This window comes from Microtus pennsylvanicus, chromosome 4, assembly GCF_037038515.1.
Source record: "Microtus pennsylvanicus isolate mMicPen1 chromosome 4, mMicPen1.hap1, whole genome shotgun sequence".
NCBI lineage: Eukaryota > Metazoa > Chordata > Mammalia > Rodentia > Cricetidae > Microtus > Microtus pennsylvanicus.
Genome location: NC_134582.1, coordinates 131553886 through 131579785, shown reverse-complemented (window position 1 = coordinate 131579785; position 25900 = coordinate 131553886). Strand labels below are relative to the sequence as shown.

Below are 25900 nucleotides of genomic sequence, written 5' to 3'. Positions count from 1 at the left end.
GCTTTCCTGTGGGTCTGAGGCTAAGGTCCTTGACATGGCCGCATCCATGTCAGCAGCCCACGTTTACTCAGAACTTTATTTTCTCAGGGCTTCCTCCACTCCCCAGAGACATGGAAATAAATTCTATACCTATGACAAAAATTTAAAAATATTATAAAGGAGTGGAATGAACAAAAAGTATAGAGGCCTTGACTTTATCTCTGCTACAACTGGTTTGAAGTAGTTTCCCTGAGGATAGTACCTATGGGATCTTCATGGGGGGAGTTGGTGACAGAAATACCCAAGAAATACAGTGGCCAACACAGCCCCAAAGACTGAATGATATAAAAATATAACAACAAAACCCAAAAAATAGACCACAGTGATTAGACTCAGAAAGGAGAAAAGACACAAACGAGGCAGCACTAATCCTGTGTGGCCATACAGGCTGAGCTAAAGAGTTGTGTTGTGTTCTGAGAGCCTGGAAAGACTATCAGCAGGCTTTTAGCACGTGCCTACCAGTGAGTGGTCACAACAACACAACAGTGAGGATGATGGGGATGCCAGGAAGGAGAAAGGGAGGCTTGATTGCTGGGGTTTAGAATCAGGAGAGAAGATACTCTAGGAAAAATAGATTGCTTTTTCTTGATTTTAGAAGGTAAGTTTTAATTGATAATTTTATTGATAGATAGATAGAGATGGAAACTAATACTAGTTTGTGAGACTCAAATGTTCCTAAATTGCTGAAATGCTGACCACAAAGTGCTCAAATATGCTAATGAAGAATAAAAACCAGTAACCAATAATAATAATGATGATAATGGTAATTTTATCATCATTACCAGGTCAAGCCTGGTGTCTCTCATCTTCTATCCCTTGCATATTATTCTCTAATTTGGAGTGAAGCCACAGTTCTTTCCATTCACCTGTATTAGCTGAACATAGTTTTTAAGATCAAATCCCCCTGCCACCAAGGCACCAGGGAGTCCATCAGCCTACAATTCAATTCGCAGAGAGGTTTAATATTAACATTAACAGGTTTAATGTTACCATATGGCCAGGTTCTGTTTTCAGTCCTTTGGTGGGGCAACCTACTAGTTTTAGCATATTTGGTTTTCTTTGAATTAAGTTTTGATACTTGAATGGATTTTAACTTTGTAGTGTAAAACCAGATCGAGATAGTTTGCACACAGAGAAATGCACGCATGCGTTCAGGCATGGTTTTGAGACATGATCTGTTACAGTTGTCAAAGTCTACTGCTTACTCAGATCTACAGCTTGCACTTAAAGTTTCACATGAATTATGTTTGCAGTCCAGTTAATCTTAGCTCTCTGTACAGAAAATAGTTCCTTTATAAAAACTCAGGTTTTAATGGGTAGTTTTTCTTTAGGAACTAGTTCAGCTTATAGATGCCATTTGCAATACTTCATAAGTTAAATAGCCTAGGTTACTCATTATATCCTGAGCCTCTTGGAGTCTAGTAAGAATTTGTAAATACACAAAATGAACAAAAATATCCCTGAGAGGCAGGCAGCAATACTCAGTTGGTGAAGAACTTACCTTGCAAGCATGTTTGGCCCCTAGCCCGTGTGTAGTGGCACACGTTTGGAATCCAAGCACTGGGTGTTTGGAACAGGAGGCTCCCTGAGGTCAGCCAGTCCAGCCTAATTTGTCAGTTCCAGACCAATGAAAACTCTATCTCAAAGGAGACAGCTGATGTTTTTGAGAATGACATATTAAGGTATCTTTTGATCTCCGCTTGTGCATGTATACACATGCATACACACATATGTGAACCCTCACATTCATGTGCACCCATACAAACAAAGGACCTGCTCATATACAGTGAAACAAAATTAATCCTTGAGAAACCTGAGCCCAGTTTACAGAACACTGGTGTCTTCCACTGGACCTTGCGGTTCCTTTGTCAATGTGACCACTAAATTAATCAATTTATGGTCTTTCTTCTACAAGTACAAATTGCAAGACATCCATGACTTCTTAAAAGAAGAGAAACTTGGTTACAACAAACCAGTTTCGATATTGTTTATCTTTCTTTAGGTTGTATTATAATAAGCAATTAATAACATTTCCCAGGCAAATAAAAATGATAACCAACATATTCCTTGATTAGTTACTATGCTTGCTTTCTGCCCTTTTGGTTTGGGATTCATTCTGCTTGAGGCTCTAGTGCTGTCATCGAGGGCTTTGATTTTGTAGGATCCAGGCTCCTGGTCTCTCAAGAAGAAAAAGTAAACATTTGAGTTACCCAATGACAGTCAAAGCCTCCTTAAGGAAATAGGTTTACCATATCTACTTGAATTCCTCAAGGCTGAGCAGTTCCTGTGCTGAAGCTCCCAGTCAGTGGAAAGGATTAAGTGTTAGCACTTTATCAGGAGACATGACAAGAGAACAGATAGTCAATGCTCTCACATAAAAGAAATCTGTGATTATGAAATATGAAATAGTTTATTCAAGCTTCCGAGCACAAAGGAAGCAGGCTTTGGATGAGAGTGTGAATTTACAAGTGCTAGGATATTAAGTGCAAATGAATTTGGGGTCAGTTAGAACATTTGATACATTTTTATCCAGCATCCCTCTTTAGAGTTTGGTGCTTAAAGGATTGCTCTGCCTGGGATCCAAGAAGAACATAGGCTTTCAGAATTAATAAGGTTTCCTTCCATAAGGAGAGAAACACAGCCAAAATCGGTTGCACCTTCCAGGTTCAGGGCTCTTGAGGTCTGTAAGCTCCTCTTATAACATCTGGATGACAGCCTCATTCCCTTTGCTAATGTCCTTGAGTTTCACTAACCAGAACCCAGGAGACCAGCCACCTCCAGTGTGCTTCGATGTGGCTGGCTAGTTTTCTTCCTTCTTCTCATCTTCTAATGGACTAACAGAACAGAGATGGCAATCATAGAAGAAGCAAATAGAATCTGGGGTTAGAGGGGCCCAGCACCATCTTACTTGTTTGTTTGTTTTTGTTAGATACTTGGAAGGACACTTTCTCTTCCCTCTGAAACTTGCTGTTTGGTCAAGTAACATAACTTGACTTAAGTAGAAAAAATTGTGTTGCAGATATCAAGAGCTTAGAGTAAGGAACTGGATAAGCCCGACTCAGTGGAGCAGCATGTGATGACCTCACATGGCCGAGCTTTTAAAATAGCTTTAGCTCTTATCTTTGCAGACCATCCTTGGATGCGGATCCACATGCAAATTTGTCTGCATCTCAGATGTTCTTATGATAGCATTCAAGGGCTAATACACATGAGGTATATTGACAAACATCCTTCCAGAATTTTGTATTTCTACTGGTTTTGGATGAGAGGAACAATGTTGCAATATCCCGCCAGCCTTTACTGCTCATTGCCCTTGACCTAAATAATTCTTTCTCACCTCAGTTTAAGAGACACATCTCCTGAGTGCTCCTTAATCCCCCGAGTGCTCCTTAATCCCCTGCAAACAGAGAGCTTTTCTACTTTAAGATCTTTTTATGCTATCACTTTACTATTCTGAAACGAAATCCATATATATATACATATATATATATGTATACAGATATATATATTTCTACACATTATATTAAAAACTTTAAGTTATGAGTAAAATTAAAGAAACAAAATAAAAACTGCCTTTTTCCCTTCCGATATGTGAGATGCCTGGACAAACTTCAGTTTGAGATAAGCAGAGTCAGCGGTTTGTCTTCTACACTGCCAGGAATTCCAAATAAATGCAGGTTGATAGGCTGGGCTGGCTGGTGACTGAGTTCTCTGAGGAATGAGGTCCTCTCGGCAGCTTTCCAGAGGGAAGAAAAAAGTACTTTTTCATTTGTATTCTCCTGGTCATCCTAGAAAGTTGTGAATATTAAATATTTCCCAAAGTACTTTATGTTATATATGTAAAAATGGATTAAATTTTGTGCTCAACAGCAACTTTTTTCACCTAAGTGAAAATCGCACAGGATATTAGAGAATCCTTGTGTGTGGCTGTCACATTTCAGACTCTCTAATGGTGTGAATCTTAACTACTCTATGCTGGTCATGCCCCACCAATGTCAGAATAATAAAAATGCCCTCACAATTTATGGTGTCCACTGCGCAACTGTGGTTAGGTGACAGTGTTGTGGCTGCTTCTGCATGAACATCACACTGCCACGGTTCCAGGGAGCACCTGTGCCATCTCAGGTTCTGTGAGCAACATCACACTGCCATGGTTCCAGGGAGCATCTGTGCCGTCTCAGGTTCTGTGAGCAACATCACACTGCCACGGTTCCAGGGAGCATCTGTGCCATCTCAGGTTCTGTGAGCAACATCACACTGCCACGGTTCCAGGGAGCATCTGTGCCATCTCAGGTTCTGTGAGCAACATCACACTGCCATGGTTCCAGGGAGCATCTGTGCTGTCTCAGGTTCTGTGAGCAACATCACACTGCCACGGTTCCAGGGAGCATCTGTGCCATCTCAGGTTCTGTGAGCAACATCACACTGCCACGGTTCCAGGGAGCATCTGTGCCATCTCAGGTTCTGTGAGCAACATCACACTGCCACGGTTCCAGGGAGCATCTGTGCCATCTCAGGTTCTGTGAGCAACATCACACTGCCACGGTTCCAGGGAGCATCTGTGCCATCTCAGGTTCTGTGAGCAACGGCTGCCCACGGCACTCCTGCCGGCACGAGCCGGCTTCTTGCTGAGATCTCAGTAACGCTAATCGAGAATAGATTAATATTGGGGGGGGGGCTCGTCCTTCAGAATAATTCCATGGAACTAGAATCTCATGTACATCCTTTGTAAGAATCTCAACTGTGGGGATAATCTCCCTGTTTCACCTTTAGAAATGTCAGAAGTAACAAGAGCTCCTCTTTAGTCAGTGTTTTATTACCAGAAATTTTGGGAAATTTCACAGCTTTCTCACAGATTTTTTCTGTCTCATTGGCTAGGCTTAGATGTATTAACTTGCAGAAGGTTGGCAGCAGATGGGGACATGAACTGGGCCCATTGACACAGTTTGTGGCCACTCCGCTGATTTGCTTCAATTTTTATTACAAATATTATTTGCTTGTATATTGTGTTGTGGGTGGGAGATGCACTGCAGCACAGCTATGGAAATCAGAAGACAGCTTATAGGAATTGGTTCTCTTCTTCCACCATGACAGTTCTGGGGAAACAAACTTGGGTCGTCAGGCTTGGCATCAAGTGCCGGTACCCACTGAGCCAGTGGTCTGTCAATTTATTTTTCTAGTAGAACGTTGTTTAGGATTCTGTATCTATATTAACAAGTGCAATTGACCAGTGCTTTTTATATTTTACTGGTTATGTTGGAATTTGATAGTAGACAGTTGTGTCGTGCCTGAGGGCCTTTGAACACCATCACTGTGGGGATTGTCTGTCCCTTACAGGCTGAAAGGGCTGGGAAGTGCACTCCACCTTCTCACAATGCTGCCTTCTCGGGGAGAGCGGGCCAAAGGACCTGTGCAGTGATGTTTCACTGTCTGCAGCGGCTGTTCCCATCTTCCTCTCCTTCAGATCCTTTTAGGAATTTTTATAACTTTATGAAAATAAGCTACCTCGAACATTGAAAGACTTTGGCAAAGAACTGTACACAGAATTGCATTTAATTAATCGAATGCTTCTTAGACTCTGTGTTTGTGATGTTTAATATTTGCATTTTGTGTCCTTAGACATATTTCTTACTTTCTTACTAAGTTTTGTCTAAAATTGCTCTTAGCTTTTCCTTTTTCTTTTAATGGTTTTATTCTGTTTTTAGAATTAATTCTCCAGACTCTCTCTCTCCGTATGTGGCTTATAAACATAGTTTATACCTTGAACTACAGACTTAGTTGAACTTTCATCTCTTGATATGCTACATTCTTAGCTTTTGTTGTTTTGGGGAAACTGCAGTTTCAGATTTATTTCCTTTTTGATATTGTGGAAATTATTGGCACATTTTAAGGATTATATAGTTATGCACTATATTGACTTAAGATCTTATCTGTATTTAGTAGCAATAGTTTGTGCTAAAATTGACCTTCTGACGACTTATAAATATAATATAGACACTACAGAAATCAAACTTTTATTTGTTTTGAATGTGCCATTTTCTAGTCTCCAAATACTACTCCAATTACTACGGTGACTTTCCTGATTAGCATTACAAATCTGTCTTTACTTTTCTGCTTAGGTCGTAGACCATAACAACTTACTTGGAAGGGTCTGTGACAATACAACCCTGTTACCCATTAGATCGATGTCTAATAAAGTCTGGATTAGACTGAGAATAGACACATTAGTCCAGAAGGCGAGCTTCAGAGCTGACTATCAAGTTGGTAAGGAAACTTCTTTCTTTTTTTCTTGTGTGTTCATGCGTGCGTGTCATATGCCTGTACGTGTGTGTGTGTGTGTGTGTTGCCCATAGAGGCCAGGGCATTGAATCTCTTTCTCAATTCCCTTCCACCTTTTTGAGACAGGGTCCCTCCCTGAACCTAGGATTCTTTGATTCAGCTGGATTGGCTGCACAGTGAGCTCCAGAAAGCCATCTATCCCTGTGCTCTCCCCATCCCCCACCAACCTAGTGCTGGGATTGCACACACCCACAATTGTACCCAGTTTCATGGGTGCTGGAGATCAGAATTCATACACATGCAGCATTTTATTGACTAAGCCATGTTTCATCTCTATCTCTTTTTAAATTATTTTATGTGAGTGACCTTTTTGTCTATCTGAATGTCTGGGCACAGCATGTGTGCCTGATGCCCTCAGAGGACAGGAGAGGTGTCACATTCGCTGGGACTTGAGTTGAAACTGGTCATAAGCTGACATATGGGTGCTGGGAATCTAACTCAAATCCTCTGGAAGAGCAGCCAGTGCTCTTAACTGCTAAGCTATCTCTCCAGCCCCTTGACGGTCCTTTTCTTTGCTTGTTTTTTTAAATGTCCAATTTATGTTATTCTAACATTTTAAGTTTTGATTTATCTTAGTTAATATATTCCTGTAACAGAGGCAAATTCTGCTGTTTCTTAGGCAGAGTTAGATCTGTAATGAAACTGGTCATGAATTCTTTAATTCTGAGCAAATATGGTTCTAATTTTCCATTTCTAGCTTGTGGTGGTGAGTTAACAGGAGAAGGCGTCATTCAATCACCGTTTCACCCTAATGCCTATCCTGGACAAAGAACCTGTAGGTGGACCATCTCCCAACCCCAAAGACAGATTGTTCTCCTCAATTTCACTGACTTCCAGATTGGAAGTTCTGCCTCCTGTGACACTGATTACGTTGAGGTAAGAGTGAAATATCATTGAGTTCTACCAAAGTACCTGTATGCTGCATATATGAAAAGGACTGTTGCTTGGACAGACCAATACTATGTAATAGAATCCAGCACGTATATGGTTATATACCATGATGAAGGAAAATTTTTACAAATATGTGTAAAATATTATTGTGTCCTAAAAAATGTGAGTAGTATAGTACAGATATAATAGTATCACTAAAGTAAAAGACAATGTATTCGCTCAATAAAATGTACAAAAGCACTTGACAGAATCTACCTGCTCCTTATAATAAAAACAGCTTTAAAAACTGGCAAGAGGAACCTTCCTAATATGATATAAGGCATCAAAAGACATGTAGATGCCATCCTACAGAGTCATGGAGGTGCTAAACGCTTCGCCTTGGCGATTGGCTGGAAGGCAGGCATGTCATCTCATGGCTTCTTTTCATCATCGTGCTGGGAATTCTCACGCGAGTGATGATGCAAGAATAAAATGCAGCCTGAATGGAAAGCAATAAATAAAAGTTGTTCTCCTCACAGTCCCCAAAAGACTGATTCTGCAGCCCCTCCCCCACCACACTCTTGCTTATGGATTGCCGGTAGCCTCAACACAGGGGCTACAGTTTTCCAAAATGGATGTTCAATAAACATTAACTTGGATATATCTATTTTTCCCTAGATTGGTGCCAGTTCTGTCCTGGGATCTCCTGAAAATGAGAAGTTCTGTGGCACAAACATACCATCACTTATCACATCTGTGTACAATGTTCTTTACGTCACATTTGTGAAAAGTTCTTCCGTGGAAAATCGTGGCTTCACGGCTAAGTACAGTAGTGAGAATTTAGGTAGGAACATGTCGATCGCTCTCCCTTTCATGCTGCTATAGAATAAATTACCAGTGAAACTAGGCATGTTTGCCTATGTGTGTAAGGCTATGGATTCAATCCCCACTTCTGAGAACACAATTTCATTACAATAAGTGAATAACATAAAAACCAATTATTCTGTGAAAAATGATAAAGTACACTTAAAAACGAAGACTATATTTTAACAAATATTTATCAATAGTTATGTATCTATCAATAGAAGAGAAAACTAAGTTATTGTAAATGGCAGATAAGAAGCAACAGTTTTCATTTGTTCTTTAAGCAATTATGATAAGCACCTTTTAATGTGGGACCCGTGTAGCTCTTTTCATTAACTATTGTGATTATTGTTGTTGTTATTTCACCAGAATGTGGAAAAGTTCTCACAGAAGAAACAGGAACTATCGAAAGTCCTGGTTTTCCAAAGATCTACCCAAGTGGTGTAAATTGTACTTGGCATATAGTAGTCCCACAAGGCAAAGTGATTCGTTTGGAATTCAACACATTTTACCTGGACTTTCATTACAACTGCACAAATGACTTCCTGGAAGTCGATGACATTGTTGCTCAGATATCTCTCGGGAGGTGAGAATGCTTGGTTGTTTATGCTGAACTTTGAAGCATAGCATATATATATAGATTTTTTGGTACATAGACTAACAAAGTCACTATTACACTTATATCATTTTATATATCTTCTCAGGTTTATTTTATAAATTGGCAACATATGTTGACCTTACATATGGTTACATTTTGAAATAAGGTGCATGGAATAGTAAAATCTACATTACTGACATGCACATTACTTAGTATAATCATCATTTCACTGGTAATAACATAAAGTATCCACCATATATAAGTATATATGATTTTCCATGCCTTCTAAGTCTATGTGATACGGTTACAGTTATTTTAATGTCTCTTCGCAATCAGTGGTTATGTGATTACTTGATATGTGTTCGCTGATTATTCTCTCATTACGAGTTGCACTTTCCTGTTTCTTTTTGTCCTTGATATTTGATAGTCTGTGAAGAATTTTAAGTTCATGTATTCTTGTAAGAATAGCCCTGTAATATTATTGTTACTTTCCAGTTTCTTTTTTAATGTATTTATTTTCTGTCCTTGAGAGTTTTTCCCCCTCGTTTCCCCAGAGTTGCAGAAATTTTAATGCAGAGTTAGACCCAGCCTCTATTATTATGTTTGCGTTGTAAACATTTTCCTTTTAAGTTAGTCTCTGCATTTCTTACTTCTGTTTCTACAGCTTCTCACCCTCCTTTGCTTCTCACCTCAGTCATTCATTGTTGACTGAGGTTTCCGTCCCACCCAGTTTCACAGCCATTCAGTCCCTCCCCCCCAAAAATACACAGAGGTCTACATTAATCATAAATGGGTTAGTCTATTAGCTTAGGCTTCTTATTAACTAATTCTTACATCTTAAATTAGCTCATTATTCTTGTCTATGTGAGGCGTTCTCATCTTGCTTCCTCTGTGTCTGACTTCCTCTGTGACTACTGTAGACTGAGCCTTTCCTCTTCCAAGAATTCTCCTGTTCTGGTTGCCCTGTCTATACTTCCTATCTGGCTACTGGCCAATCAATGTTGTATTAAACCAGTACAACTGATAAGCCTTTACAGGACACAAGACTGTTGTCCCGCAGCATTTCACCCTTTTAGTTTTTCTTCTTTGTCATAAAGTAAAATCTGGGTACTTTTAACTATGACAGAAATATAATTCTTGCTGAGGAGATAAACTTTCAAGATTATGTTCCAGTTTGGGATACATGGTTGTGTGTGCCCATGTACTTATTAATTTATATGCCTTCAGTCTTATTAATATGGTAATTCTCTGTTGATACTAAAATGCTATTCCATACCAAACTTTTTAATTCTCATATTTTCCATTTTCAACATCTTAGCTTATATTTGTTCCATATTATATTTTTCTCTTCGGTTCCATTTTCCTAGTCTTTTCTTCTTATGCATGCTTCTCAAGATAAAATACCATGGCATAATGTCATTTACTCTAGTTGTATTTTGGGTATTGCTAGAAGAGACTTTCTGAGTAAGCTTCCTCTGTTCTGAAGGAGTGATGACATGGTTTACTAATTGCACCCTTACCTCTCCACAAGCTAGCTGCTTGAAGACAGTAGACAGCTTACACCAGAGCCCACTAGCCAGACACTGGTTTCAAAGCCTATGCACATTATACTAAGTGACACAGGTGTTAAGAACTGTGTGAAGCAGGCAGAAAGTGTGACAGAACAGTCGAGCTATGTGCCCGATGTCATGATGCCCCTGAGTGACAGGACTGCCTAGGACTTGTGCTGGATGAGGTTAGCGTGCACCGATTCCCTTCAGGACAGGTCCATCAGTGAATTCCTCAGTGTGCTAACAGCAGGCGATTGCTGGCCTGCTTAACTTCCCATTTATGTCAAGGTGCTCAGTTGGACACACAGCTCTTAGGGAATCATGAGCAAGAGTATTGGCGCTGTCACTGAAATACATTTGGTTTCAAGGTTGATAGGAAATAGATAACAACCTTCTTTAAATGTACAAAATTTTGGCATATTGGTTCAAATATACTAACCGTTTAAAAATCTGTTTATCTCTTCTTTCTTCATTTAAAACAGATATTGTGGAAAATCCATCCCCCCTTCTCTTATTAGCAGTTCCCATTCAATAAAGCTGACGTTTGTGTCTGACTCTGCTGTTGCCCATGAAGGATTTTCAGTAACCTATAAAACGGTTGATGCATCTTCAGGTAATAGTTTCTCCATTGCAAAGTAGATCTAATGTCTAGTCTCTGGAATAAGGTATAAAGCATAAAGACAGCACAACCTTCTTAAAAACAGGGCAATGCTGCTACCCGAGCTGTGTGCCCTTTAGGGGTTCTGGGCCTTCAGTTTGATAACGTACTTAGAAAAATGCTCGATGGGGAAATTGGCATCCAGTGCACTTCCACAGCAGGCACATGGTACCTCTACTTGCCAAGCATCCCATGGTTCAGGGGACTCTTCTGGGCCTGGACGTACTTTTTCTGACAGTCTCATGCCGTCTTTGAGGGCTTATTTTCTGTAGTCCTTAATCCTGTAATAAATAAAGACAAAGAGAAAGTCCCCCCTGGCCAGTTTTTCACTTCCTTCTCCTCCAAGGAGTTTGGTCACTGTACTGTGATTCAGGCAGAAGTAGTTCAACTTCTGTGTTCTGGAAGCAGGACTTTAGAAATTCAGAGTGCCAGAGACTTGTATATGTTCATTGCTGGTGGAACTCACTCTAGCAGAGAGCCCATTACCTAGCCCAAGCACATGGGCTCTAAAGCCCAAGGATTTAAAGTATAGTGTATTATCTTGTGTAATTGACATTCTCACTAGGTCTTATTTAGATGGTTAACAGCCAAAGGCCAAAGTGGATTTCTCAGGAAATCACAGCACGTGCACAATTTTCCATACTTCTGTAGTTTTGTCTCTCTTATATGCTTAGCCCTAAACCACACCGAATATTAGATTTGGGGTAAGTCAGCTGAACTTTGGGGGGTGCAGTTTTCTCATCTGTGTAATTAAAAGATTATATCTGATGATTTTTGAAATGTTTTCTGGTTCTAATCCTCTATGAACATAATTTTAATTTGCTGCATGAATAAGCTAGTTGTATCTTAAATAACATGTAATTCTGGAAGTGCCTTCTGAAAATATCATGGGGATCTTTGTAATAGTATACAAAATAAAATACAGCTCTGTGATGACTGAAATGATCGTGTTAACACTACCCGAGCTTGGAAGGCAATATGAAGGGAAGAGACAGCCAAGAGCCGTTAACATAACCTGGGGAGGAGGATGATAATTTAAAACTTAATGAAATTGTTTAGAAAGATAAGATGCAAGTAGAACTGGAAAAAGTGGCAGGTGAGCTAGACAGGAAGGAAAACTGATGTAAAGGACAGAGTTTGGAGTAGGCTCAATTACAGCATATGTTCAGATTACATGGCTGGGTTCAATCTCTCCCAAACCCTCTAACACAGAAGAACAAAGGAAAAGGAAGAAATGAGAGAGGAGAAAAACAAAGTGCTGAAAAGGAGACACTGTAGGAGCAACTGCAAAGACCCTCCGCCCTGCTTCCCTGTGTTAGTCATTACTCCAGCCCCAACCCCCTTGGTCCAGACAGAACTGAAGTCCCAGGAAAGGGAGTAGTACATCCTCTCTGCCTCTTGACTGTTCACTGAGTGTCTGCCTTTTGCTGGATGAACTCATAGGACTGGTTAACACAGTCACATCATTTGAAATAGCAGTCAGATGACGGAACCCAGAAGGTCATATGGGCGACCGGATTGCATGTGTTGCTGAGGTTGGCCCTGTGGTATGTCTCAGGGCACAGCTCATGCAGGAGACTGGAATGGAGGTTAAGTGGGTGATGGTCAGGCAGTTGGCTAATGCTCTCAGGAGCCTGGATGAAATGAGCCACTGGCTAGAAGAACAGAAGTGAGAACGCTCCTTTCAGGCAGAATCTTTTTCTGGGTGTTTTCTGTAGCCTGAAATCATGTCAGATAAAAAACCAGAGGACACCCAATCACTGGCCTGGAACCTATTTTATTCTTCTTGCAGACATTATTTTAGAGTGATCATGATGGTCTGGACTACTGATGTCTAGTTTCTTAGCACAGCCCATGGACATTTCCCCTAAATCTGTCCTGCCTTCATTTGGTGGAGTCAAAGTTTTCTGGTTTGAATTCAGTTTAGACTTCCATCTGTAGTCCCCGCCATAAGGCTATGATGTCAGCCCTTAAATATGTGTTTGGGAGGAAGGAGATCCACTTCTTGTTCGTGCTCTGACTCCCTCCCTAAGCATTCGCAGCAGCTCTCATTCAAATGTGCCTGGGGAGATTTTTTAAAAAAAGACATAACAAAAATAACAATGTTGGGTAGAAACTCATAAGAACCCCTTGCCACGGATTATAACTTCCAGCATTTACTAACACGAAGTAGAAAATACCTGAATATTGAGATAATATCATTGGTATACTTTACCATTTAAGTTATAATTGTATCCTATTAACAGCTATTGCCTATCCACTGATTAAATATAGAACTAATAAGAAAAAACTTTGTAAGTATAAATAAGAAATGAACTTAAATTTTAAGAATAAATAATATCTAACAATTATTCCATTATTTTTCAAATTAATTACTGATTCATTCATTAAAAATGGAGAGTTGAAGCCAGGCAGTAGGGGCACCCACCTTTAATCCCAGCACCAGGGAGGCAGAGGCAGGCGGATCTCTGTTAGTTCAAGACAAGCCTGGCTACAGGACAGCTAGGGCTGTTACAAGAAAAACACTGTCTTGAAACAAACAAACAAAAAAGTGGATCTGAACAAAAACAAAGCAAAAGATTGGAAAGTATCAGTTACCATATAAAGTTAGGCATCGCTTCACGAAATCTGTCTAAAAATCATGAAGGCATGATTAAATTTTATTTTTATGCTGTTTCAAGAAAGTACAAAGCAAGTCTACCTCAGTTTATCTTTGCATGAGGTAGATGTTTATGGTAATTTACATAAATTAGAAAAATTGTAACACTTTTAGGACCAAAACTTTACTCTGTCAAAAAATATATAACTATGTCTGCCACATAGTTAAGATTTAGGATATGGCTGCATCTGAAATTTTAAAAAACAATATTTCAAAATGAAAGCGATCTTTGATCTTTACAAAATACTATTGAAACTTAAGTGCAGGAGCACAAATTAATGCATTGCACATTACAGGACATATGCAGATGTGTACTGTTTCCCATTTTTCTCTCTCTTTTTTTTCACAGTGTGCTTTGAAGAGTATACAGATAATTTTGGAAACCTCGCCTCCCCGAACTACCCTAATAAGTACCCCAATAACTTGGATTGCGTCTACAAGATCACAGTGGGATTCAATGAACAGATTGAACTGGAATTTATAAACTTTTCCTTGGAGGATAGCTGGGGGCAATCGTGCTATGATTTTGTGGAAATTAGGTATGGGCTTTTCCTTCATTATAACCTTTATTTTCATCAATCTTCTCAGAAAAGATTAAAGGGAACATGGAAAGTTTTGTAAAATTATCTTACAAGTGCTTTATTATAACACATAAAATTTGTCTTTTTAAACATGATATTCAAGAAAAGGAGAAATTGTATAAGATTTGGTGGTTATTCGAGATTTTACTTTCTTGATTTAAATTACATTTATATGTATGCGTGTGAGTATGGTTATGTGCGTGTAAGTGCAGCGTCTGTGAAGGATCTTGGATCCTCTGGAGTTGCAGGTGGTTGTGAGCTATGTGTTAAGAATACTGGGAATTAGACTCTGGTCCTCTGTGAGAGCAGTAAGTAATCTTCACTGCTGAGCCATCTTCTCGGCTCTTTGATAGTTATTTCAAATTCTTATATCAGGAAGATTTTGCAATAAGTTTCAGCTTTTATTTAGACAAAGGAAACTGGTGGGCTACTACTCTCAAATGTGATGCACCTATTGCTGACATCTAGTTCCATTCCCATTGCTGAGAAGAAATGTCTTGACCCAAAAAGACATAGGTGAGGAAGGCACACCTTTAATCCCAGTACTCGGGAGGCAGAGGCAGGCAGATCTCTGTGAGCTCGAGGCCAGCCTGGTCTACAAGAACTAGTTCCAGGACATGAACCAAAAGCTACAGAGAAACCCTGTCTCGAAAAATCCAAAAAAAAAAAAACCAAACAAACAAAAAACAAACAAGTGTAATTTAAAAAATTTTATCACTGGCAATCTATCTATCTATCTATCTATCTATCTATCTATCTATCTATCTATCTATCTATCTTCTTCTATCATTACATCAAGTAATATTAGACTGATTATTTTGGCAAGCAACTGTATAAAATATTTACCTGTCATTTTCGAAGTGTTAGAATCTTTTAACACTTTATAATAAATCTTATTCTTTTCTATAAAGTAAGATAATACATTAATAAATTATAACTGAACCATATCATGCTAAACTAACATAATTTCATTTGAGGGGAGGGAGTTTAAGAGTGTCAGTATATAGCCTGAGGTTGTTCAGAATTTACTAGATAGTCCAGGCTTCCCCCAAACTCACAGAAATCCTCCTGACTCAGCCTACTGAGTGCTATGCTTATAGCTGTGAAATTTCACGCTCAGCTTGTTTTTTTTTTTAATTTATAAGAACTAAGCACTTGGCATTAACAGTCAATGAATCATCCTTTAAGAAAATACCTATAGATTTAAAATCCCCCAAACTTCTTAGGAAAATAATTATTTCTACAATTGTCTCAAATATTACAAATATATTACATCTTGAAGACTTGAAATCTTGAAGATTTCAAAATCAGTAAGATGTAAGTAATATTTCTTTCTAAAAATGAAAAGTATTGGTTTTACTGTAGATAACTGGTTCCATATTCTGTATTCTCTTATCTACTTGCCAGAAGCTTTGAGAAGGTGAATCTCAAATACAGCCTCTCTGCAGCTGGTATAAAGATGCCATCGAAGCCATAAATAATAGATACGCTTTATTAAGTCATTCATCTCCTAGTCAGTGAAGAACTAAGGCCTGAGAACTTGAAATTGTGTTTTTTAAAGTAGTGTTTAGGAGATGCTAGCCGAGGAAATCAGCCACTCATCTGTATCCCCATACTTTGAATTTGTTGTGTTTATTGAATGCTGCCGTCAAACTGTAACTTAATCCATTTTTATTTCTCTTCCTGCACAGAGATGGAGGATTCGAAACTTCACCACTCCTTGGACGTTACTGTGGCTCAGTTTTGCCCCCTAAAATCATCTCTCAGAGCAACAAGCTGTGGCTAAAGTTTGAGACTGACAGAGTGCAAACATATAAAGGTTTCTTAGCTCACTGGGACACAGCATCAACAGGTAAATAGCAAAGACCCGACTTTTTACTAGAGAAACCAAGTTGATTGGTTTCTTCATTGTCGTGCTCACACCACCTGCCAATTTTCCTAGTTAACTTTTTATCATTCTTTACAATAAATTTAATGTCACAAATGTTTTTGGAAAAACGGCAGCATATATTTTGAAGGAAGAGGAAAGTTCTAGTTCCCAGGAAATTTCACCAAGTTGCTCATCTTGACTAGAAAAATGAAAGTCCATTTTGGGAAGTCGAGCTTTAGCTGATCTCCTGTCCTGTGACATTTTAAAGAGGAGCACAGTTGGCTCTGATGGTGAATTCCTATCATCCAGCCCCAGAGAGGCAGTAGTGGGAGAATCCCAAGTTTCAGGCCAGCCTGGTCTACATAATGAGTTCTTATCTCTAAAACCCAAAAGCTTGAGATGTGAGATTTGGTGGTAGAGCTCTTGCTTAGCATGTGTGGGCTCCATCCCCAGTACTGGAGAAGTCAGAATACAAAGAAGACCAGAATAGCAGCAGGATGATGTAGCCCAGGTTAATCTCGCTTGAAGAAAAGGCCACGTCTCACCCACTGTTTCCCCTTGTAGGCTGTGGAGGCAATCTCACCAGCCCCACGGGGTTGTTCACATCCCCCAACTACCCGATGCCCTACTACCACAGCTCTGAGTGCTACTGGCAACTGGAAGCCAGCCACGGCAGCCCTTTCCAGCTGGAATTCCAAGACTTCCACGTGGAGCCTCACCCCAACTGCTCTCTGGATTACTTGGCTGTATGTACAATGAGTCTCTGGGCCCTTGGATGCCCCTCTCTTACTCAGTGCAACGATGCACTTAAAAATGTTCTTAAGATTCCAAAAGCAGCAGGATGTAAGAGGAGCGTTCACATAAAAGAGTCAAACAAAGTAAACCCTGAAAGAAACGTGGTAAAAATGACAATCTTCTACATGGAATGCATGTTGAACATTAATTATTTGAGGTATTTTACTATAAACTGTAAAGATTTGGTAAAAAAAAATATCCTGAGTAGTTATGGGCTTTATGCTAATCATAACCTACACGACTTTGTGGCTGTGTTGAAAACTTGCAATTCCCTGAACCACTGCGGTGAATTAGAGGAGTAAACCCATGTAGCTGTGTCTTTACATGAAGAGCAGAGTTCCTGCTCTTCACCATGCTCCTCTAGAATCCTGTAAAGAAAATGGGCTGAAGTTTCACAAATTACACATTTTGTAATCAAAAACCAACAACGCATATGAGTTATGGACTCAAGGTCTGCACTGATCTTTCATTTTGCGCGTTCAGATTTCAGTCGCAGTTCACTTCCTTACTGTCATACATTGCCGTTTATTGCTCAAATTTAGAGACACATTGATAAAATTTAGGACTGTTCTTTTGTTAAAACATACATATATTTTGTCTTCACGTCTTTCCTGCAAAGTCCTTTATGTTCAGAGCCTTGACTGTCTGATGTGCACAATGTCTTCCTAAAGGTGTACGATGGTCCACGTACCAGCTCCCGTATGATAAATAAACTCTGCGGAGACACAACACCAGCTCCCATCCGTTCCAGTAGAGATAGCGTATTGGTGAAACTCAGGACAGACGATGGTCAGCAAGGACGTGGCTTTAAAGTAAAATACTGGCAGAGTAAGTACAAATGCCAACAGCAGAGACCCCAGCAGACTCCAGACTCGGAAAAACAGCCCAGATAACATTTACCAGTGGCTTGAGCCTTGGAAATTAGTCTTGAGTTAGTGTGTAAAAACTGCTGAGTCATTGGAAGGAAAAACTACATACGTATTAACCCAAATCTCATATCACTGAAGCATCTGGTAAACCAAGAAACTCAGCATAGATTTTCCTATGCAGAGATGGCTGTAGTTCAGTTGCAGGTCAAATAATGCTCTAAGACCTCCGTGTTTTCACTCATGTTGTGGGTCACCATCCTTCAATGAAACATTGGTCCGGTGATCAAAGCAGCCTCTCAGCCTAGGTTCTGTCCTCTGTCTTAGTTTTGTTAAATAGAGAAGCATGCATGGGGAAGATGCGTTCTTCATTGTAGTCCGTATATTCCCATTCCCTTTCTTTTCTGCTTCCTTCCCCTGGCAAACTGATTTCTACGTATGGCTTTGTTCTTCTGAAATTAATCATCATTTTATATGTAAACAGCTTCCTAATGCTCCATGAGGTGTCTATCTGTTTGATTGAACATGCAGCAATTCCTTTCATTTTTCCTATTTCCTATTGCTTTGTCTCTATTTCTCTTGGTTATTATCGGGCTACTAAAGCCACTCTTTCTCTTTTTCTCCTTCTAGTAGTTTCTATACACAGGCTATCAGTCCTTACAGATAGAAGCAGGTGCTGGGGATGTGGATCAGTTGGCAAAGTGTTTGCTTAACATGAAGTTCTAAATTCATCTCCAGCACGTCTTAAAACCAAGTGTGGTGGCATGCGTGTAGGATCCTGGTTTGAGAAGTGGAGGCAGGAGAATCAGAAGTTCAAAGTCATCCTGTGTAGCTAGTTCAGTGCTAGCCTGTACATACAATATGAGATCCTGCACCCCCCCAAAAAATTAAAACCACTTGTCATTTGAAATCGGAAAGTTTGCAGGCAGAGTGAGTTGTGAGACATGAGAGCCACCTGTGTGGGTTTGGGATACAGATTGTTGTGATTCCCGCTGCCTATGGGCTTACTCTCCCACACATACCTAAAGCAAAAATATTACTGAGAAATCCTCTGTTAACAAAAATGTAGCCTAAATATTTTCAGGAGAATCCAGCTGGTTCCTGTGCCTGCTACAGCAAAGGAAGAAGTGAAAGAGACCCCGTGCCTTTGCTGAGACTTGTGCAGACAGCTGTGTGTTCTATTGTTGAGACTCGTGTGGACAGCTGTGTGTTCTATTGTTGAGACTCGTGCGGACAGCTGTGTGTTCTGTTGTTGAGACTCGTGCAGACAGCTGTGTGTTCTAGCTGTTACTCATGAACCATCCACAAAGGCCATGTATTCCTAACTGTTGAGTTCAAAGATCAGATTGTTCATTTATTCCAAATGTTCAAGCTAGAAAACAGAAGCATAGACTGCTCACTACATGTTTCTAATATAGCAGAGAGATCAGAGTGGAGCCATGTTGTTTATCCAACAAGATATAGGAATTGGATGTCTTTTATAATATAACTGTTCCATTCCCATGACATTTTGATGCTTCAGTTAACCCAAATATTATTTTACATTATTCTAAATGGAGACTCCTTCAGCATAAAAATGGCATCCCATGCATACATATGCATTTATTAATCTAGAGTGAAAAGTGGGAAATCTTTGATATCTTCTTAAATAGGAATCTTATACACATCTCAAAGATGTGTGACATTTGTGGAAGTTCTTTTTAACACTCATGGCTGTTTTTTTTTTTCCTGTAGCATGTGACAATGTAGTAATCGTGAATAAAACCTATGGCATCTTGGAGAGCATAAACTATCCAAAGCCCTATGACAAGAATCTGCGTTGTAACTGGACCATCCAAGCAACAGCAGGCAACACTGTCAACTACACCTTTCTGGATTTAAGTGTGACTTCTCATAGAAACTGCTCTGAAGATTATTTAGAGGTGAGTGTTCTGAAGATCAGTAAATAATTCCATGTTCATATCAAGTAATAAATAAATAAATAAATAGCTTATGTTAGAAGTTCTTCATACTTTTCAGAATCAAATCACTAATCATGTTGTGTGTATCTGTAATATATCAACTACCAGTGTTGATGGATGGGTGTGTTTTATATCTTTTACTGCATCACTTTAACTTTTGCTTAAAATTATTATCTTGCTTGTTGGTTTTATGATCAATCTCTATACATAAGAGAAAAGTTTGAATATTTTAATACCTACTTTTCCTGATACTAAGTATAATTTTAATTTTAAAATTCAAGTTTGTTTAAGGCTATTTTCCATTTTCAAAATAGACATTTTGCTTGTCACAAAAGTGACCACTTGTAATATTAATTCAAGCTTCTTTATGTAATCTTATACACTAGGGGCTGCTTTAGTATTAAATGTAGACTATAAGGCTGTAGGGTTAAGACAGCCCTCTTTAGAGGGCGGGGTTTGCCTCAGGCAAATGCCTGCCAATAAATGAGTGCGCGGAGAGGCAGCTCGCTCTTTTTTCCTCCCTACCTGTACTACGCTGGAACTTTGGTTCTGTAAGTTTATCATTAAAGTGGTAAATATTCTTTGATATCTACATTGCACTTATTTTGCGCGGGTACATAAGGCAATGTAAAATATGAGGTAATCTGCTATTTTTATCATGGGAAATTTCACTTAAGAAAGTTGTTCTGATCCCTTGTACATGCAACTTTTGGGATTATAAACTTTAAAAATTAGGAAGACACTTATTTTGCTTATTTTAATATTAAACTCATTCAGGAAAACATAAATTTAGATCTTAGTTTATATTTTCATGGATTAAACAAAAATTTCATTTAAACAGTTGGCATATGTTTGACATCTATTTTCCATAGTTAATAACATTGCTTGTTGGGTCAACTGACATATCGCTTTTATTCCCCCCTTTGCTGTTATCATGTGCTACCGCTGTGATAACTTTCACAAAGTGTAGGGGACCCACTCTGATAATATAGTTCATTTTTTCCCAAGGTTTCCACAACTCTATGACTTAGTGTACTTTTTAAAGGATTATTAGTGAGGATGTAGCTAGTGGCAGGGTGCTTGCCTGGAATGTGCAAAGTCCCAGGTTCAATACCCATAGCAATCAAAGGGATTTGTGGTGTTTAGCAATCTCCCTGCAAAGACTTACAGAGTCAGCACTTATAAGCCTAAGCCATGTTCCTAGGGAAATAACCTTTGCAAACTTCTAACTCCCCTTCCCCAATCTTACCATAAGACTAATGTAATTATATGTTGTTTGAGATCACCATGCCTTTTCCAAGTACTACGTTAGCTTTAGAAACAGAGAACATCTCTTCTTTGAGAGACTTTTGCTTGAAGTCAAGAATATAAGGAGAGTCCTTTTTTGGGGGAAAATTCTATTGGATTAACAACAACCACATCAAACAAAAACTTTATTCAAGTTGTGATGCATACCTGTAACCTTAGCACGTCGGAGCCTGGGGCAGGATTATCAGCCTGAAGTCAACTGAGAAATAATAACAAAATTCTGTCACAGAAAAGCAGACCAGTCAAGCAAACACAAAACACCCCTCATTTTATATGTAGAAAAAAAAGTATGTAGAAATAGTATTCTCACATTAGAAAGCCATATATGCTAGTTGCCCTAAGGAAAATATGATGCATTACACAGCAAATTTAAGGCATGAAGATGGAATGGCATTTTCCGTTGTTTGGCTTTCAGGCTTTAGAAACAGGGTCTTCTGTTGTAGGTCAGGTTAGCTTCAAACTTGCTGCATAGCCGAGGTTGGCCTTGAGAGTCTGTTTCAACTGCCTCCACCACCGAAATGTTGGGATTATAGTTGTGTATCATGGTTGGCTTGTCAAGAGTTTTAAGTCCACTTAACTTCCCCTCGAGTCAGGCGCCTCCAGGAGCTCAGGAACTACCCTCTTTCATTTGCATAACTTAATTATACTTTTCTCCACATATGAGACTTATGGTTTAGATAGCGAGTTTTATTAGTTAAGACTCTCATTCTGAACACGTCTCTTCTTGAACTACCAGCTGTCTGATATGAACTTTGACCAAGTCCTTACTTTGCACAAATTTGAGGAACTGAGATTAAGTTATCACAGCCATATTTCATCTGTAATCTGATGGTAGCTATTAACTAATAAGAGAGAACTGAATTCCACAGTAATCATTTCGTAAATTCCTACACATTCAGTACAGCCCGTCAGCTCTGAGCACAAATCAGAACATGCAACAAATGCCAACTGTTGGGTGTGCAACATACCCCGTGCTAAGTGGCCACCATGGCTCTAATCTGCGATGGTACAGTGCCAAGCGCTAAAGAGAAGAGGAAGTGAATTCACTGGTCTCTAGTTGGGGGACAGAGTGGAGAGGAAACAAAATAATCATTTCCGGGAACTATACCCCACTTTTTTGGACTTGCCTGTGGGTGCAACATCTCCTCGGGTAGTTTTTAGATGCGTTTGAAAACTCAAATAGGAGTACTGTTCCAACAGCTACAGAACAGCTTGTGAGAGGCGCCTTGTGATGGTGAGCCTGTTGTGTCCCGGGCGTGTCTTTTCTCTTGTGCAACACTGATGGTGGAAGTACAGAAACACAGAATGAGAAACAGAAGTTCCGAAAAGCCTTCCAAAGAATGACAGTATTGCCAGAGGGAAGAGATCTTTTTCCATTGCTGTAAGCCAGTGGGGCAGGACCAGAGCCATGCTGCAGAGGCTGCTCTATGATGGGAAATTAAACATCCCAACCATTTAAGGAGAAAACGCGACAAGCACAAAATCTCTAGCTTCCATTATTTTAATAACTTCTAATTAAAGGTTTGCTTTGTTTTATTTTTTTCCCTTCAAGTGATTTAGCCAATTCCCCAATGAGTGACACTTATTGGGCCCAGAAATTAGTTATTTTTAAGTAATAAAACAGAAACTATAAAAAGACTGGGTTAGGTCCAGCCCAGACCTCACTGGGAAATGAATCTACCCCAAACAAGGCACATTAGACTTAGAAATAGGATCTCAGTGTGAGCACAGGGCATTTGTTTAGGGAAGCTGGACACTGCCCATGCAGCTATGTGAGGTCAGTCTCAAGGATTCAGTCCGTGTTTCGTAACGTGGTTTCATTTTTGTTCTGGGTGTTCATTTAGAAGACATTTCTAACAGGTGACCAGGGATACAGGGAGAAGCGGTAGGTAGATTTGGGAGAAATCACCTCACTGATGTGTAAACACCCCTGGCAGGTGTTAGAGATGTTAAGTCAATGGAGGTGGGTGTGCTTAACGGTGAGAAGAGAACAGAGAAAGGAGGTTGTTTCAGTGGACCGAAGAGTGGGTTACCAAAGGTGTGAGAGACTGCAGTCAGTGGTCAAAGCAGGTGAGGGCTGAGACGGTTCGCTGGAACATCAGCGGGATTGAGCAGCCCATGTTGGGGATTAGCAGGACATAGCAGAAGACCGTGAGGAGACGTAGAGGTTTGACTGGCTGCTTTGCCTCAAACCAGTACAGGAGGCCATGGCCTCTCTTCCCTAGTCCTCGCCTACATTTCCTTAACTGGTCCTCATGTGGCAAGCTTTCATGGGAGTTCCCCTCTGCATGTTCTTTATCTACATGCCAGAGTGTCCTAAATGTGGCCCCAGAACTGGACAGAACTTCACATTAACCTGGGCAGAGATGCCCTTCCTGAGAACATGCTATCTGTTTAATGTTTCTTGTATTATAGGTAGAAGGAGCATGAGGTTTATTAGCATCCAGGTTTTATATATATATAAGACCTGTTATCTCCGAGCTGCTTTTTAGGTGAATTGCTATAGCTGATAAGCTTTGTAGTGTGTACATCATACTTACCTTAGCTCATACAGTTTAGAAAGGTCCTGGAGGGCATTTCTCCTGGCAAGTTATGTTTAAATTTGTCTGGGAATTTCTTCACCTCATGATCCCCCTAAATCCACATTCAGTACTCTTTAGAACATTTTTCATTATCCATTACTTATGGGCATACAACTTCTTCAAAAATAATTGACAAAGAGTTGGAAGAGTGAGGAAATGGGAAGGACCTAGGAGGAAATGAGGGAAGGGAAAATGATCAGAATATGAAAAAAGTTTATTTTCAATAAAAAAAATAGTTGATAAAAATGTCACACAGGATGGCACCTATTTCAAGTACTCTCATGCAGTGGGTTTAGTTTAAATGGATCTATTTGTTGAATATTTGGGGGCTATCACTATTTAAACACCCAGGTTATAATAATAGCTACTATTTGCTAAGCATATATTATAGCTGGGTAACACAGGAAACATTGTTCTCATTTTACAGGTAGGAAAAGTTATATAGATGTGAGTTTCCCATAGCTAAAAATAACAGTAACAAGGAGCAAGGATGCTGAAGCCCAGGTGCTGTGCCTTGGGCCAGTGCCACTGGCTGCAGCACTTCTCCATACACCATAAATTCTCTTCCACGGCTTCCTGTTACCTTCACAGAAATCATGAGGGAATGTCCATGGGTCCCTCATGGTTCTGACACTATTTTTCAAGAGGATCCACCATGTCCTCTTCACAGAAATTGCCTTTTACTAAAATAACCATAATTTATTTGTATATGCTAAAAATTATTTTCAGTTTCTGATTTAGGATATTAGCTGAAATTCTTGTCATTCTTATCTATGAGATTTCCAAACAAACGTTTTTATATTTTGCAAACTGAAAGACATTTCCCATAGAACTTGGATGTTTCTTCTAGCATTTGTTTTTCTGTGTTATAGTCACCACAGGTACATCTCATGTACAGTAAGACAAGAGAAAGGATTAGTAACGTTTGTTGTGGGATTGCAGTTTGAGGGGCAGAGGCCACACAGAAGAACCCGAGAGTCCAGGAATTGCCCAAGAGTGAACTGTCCACCATCGCTCCTCTGGGAAGTTCTGTTGCTTCTCCATGACTGCTTCTATCCAGCCCCACTTATCTCCAAAAGCTTCACAGAGTTTCCGCATCCTTGTCCTTGCAGCTTCGACACGCACGCTGAAGCCAGGACTGTGCAGAGGGTACTAACCTAAATCAGTGGCTCACGTTTATAATGTAGCAGCCAAGGTGTGGGTCCAGCTTCCACACGCATGGGCAGCTCTCGAGGTGGTGTGAGCAGCCCTCTTCACATGTGACATCTGAAAGCAAGGGCAAATACTCTGAGCAGGGAGAGTCATGATTCTGCTGCCATCCCAAAATATTTCACGACAACCAAGAATCCACCAAAATGACAGATTATTTCTGTAATGAGTAGGTATTGCAGACTAGGGTTTGCTTACTCCTGGAAAGATTCATTAAGAATCTGACCTGTCTCCTGAACTGAAATTCTATGTCTCTTCCTCCAGTTTCAGAATCAAACTCTCATCTGTCTCTCCTGTGTGCTTATCTGAAGACATTGCCTAGCCAAATCAGTCATCCTCTTCTTACCCTGATCATAGCTTTGAACACTGGGAGCCTTTTCCTAGAGACACCAGCATTTGGCTGATTTGTATGCATGCTCTTAAGGAGAGTCAGAGAGCTTCATAGGTTGGTCACTTTCTTCAGAGGTTTTCCCTTTTGCTAACCCTCTGCTCCATGTCATTTCTGACTCACAGGAATAACTTAATTTTTAATAATCTGTCACTTACTTTGAATTTTCTTTTCCCTTTCTGTTCCTCCCCTTTAAAAATTTATTCTTTCTTTCTTGACCTAGCTTGAGATAGATAGCCTTCTATCTCACTGTGGAATAAGCATCACTCAAACCTTAGGTTTACAATTGATGTATTCAGCTATTCTCAGTCCTCACAAACAGTTTGTCACTTCCATAACAATAACTACTCCTTCACAGCAACAGTAAATCCAGAAGAGCACTTGTCTTCACTTTCTGAGAAACAAGCATGCAAATAATTCAGCAAATTCTATGGTTTTGTCAAAACAAGATATCCCACATGTCAAAACAAGTGCTCCCATGGCTGATTGGGCTTCCAATCGCCGTTTCTGTGGATGATTTGGGTGGAGCAGTGTGTCGACAGTTTTCTTTTCGTATAGGCGTCTTTGCCACTCTTGTCTTTGTCTTGGGGTTCCTATTGCTGTGATGAAAGACTGACCAAAACAACTCGGAAGGATAGAATGTTTTTGGCTTATGCTTCCATAGCACTGTTTGTCACTACGGAAGTCAGGACAAGGCAAGATCACGGAGGCAGGATCTGGTTGTAGAGGCCAGGAAGGGTACCACTTACTGGCTTGCTTAGCC

General features: G+C 39.8%; 1 protein-coding gene across 2 annotated transcripts in view; it reads left to right on the top strand.

Moving 5' to 3' along the window:
- Cubn (cubilin) overlaps positions 1-25900 on the top strand; it is a 206598-nt gene that overhangs the window by 35505 nt on the left and 145193 nt on the right. For both annotated transcript variants that reach the window (XM_075970518.1, XM_075970517.1), the window contains exons 18-27: positions 6159-6303; positions 7076-7254; positions 7927-8092; positions 8482-8698; positions 10743-10873; positions 13927-14116; positions 15850-16010; positions 16593-16774; positions 17495-17651; positions 19424-19611. In XM_075970518.1, coding sequence (XP_075826633.1) covers positions 6159-6303; positions 7076-7254; positions 7927-8092; positions 8482-8698; positions 10743-10873; positions 13927-14116; positions 15850-16010; positions 16593-16774; positions 17495-17651; positions 19424-19611 — 1716 coding nt within the window. The remainder of the gene's footprint in view (positions 1-6158; positions 6304-7075; positions 7255-7926; positions 8093-8481; positions 8699-10742; positions 10874-13926; positions 14117-15849; positions 16011-16592; positions 16775-17494; positions 17652-19423; positions 19612-25900) is intronic.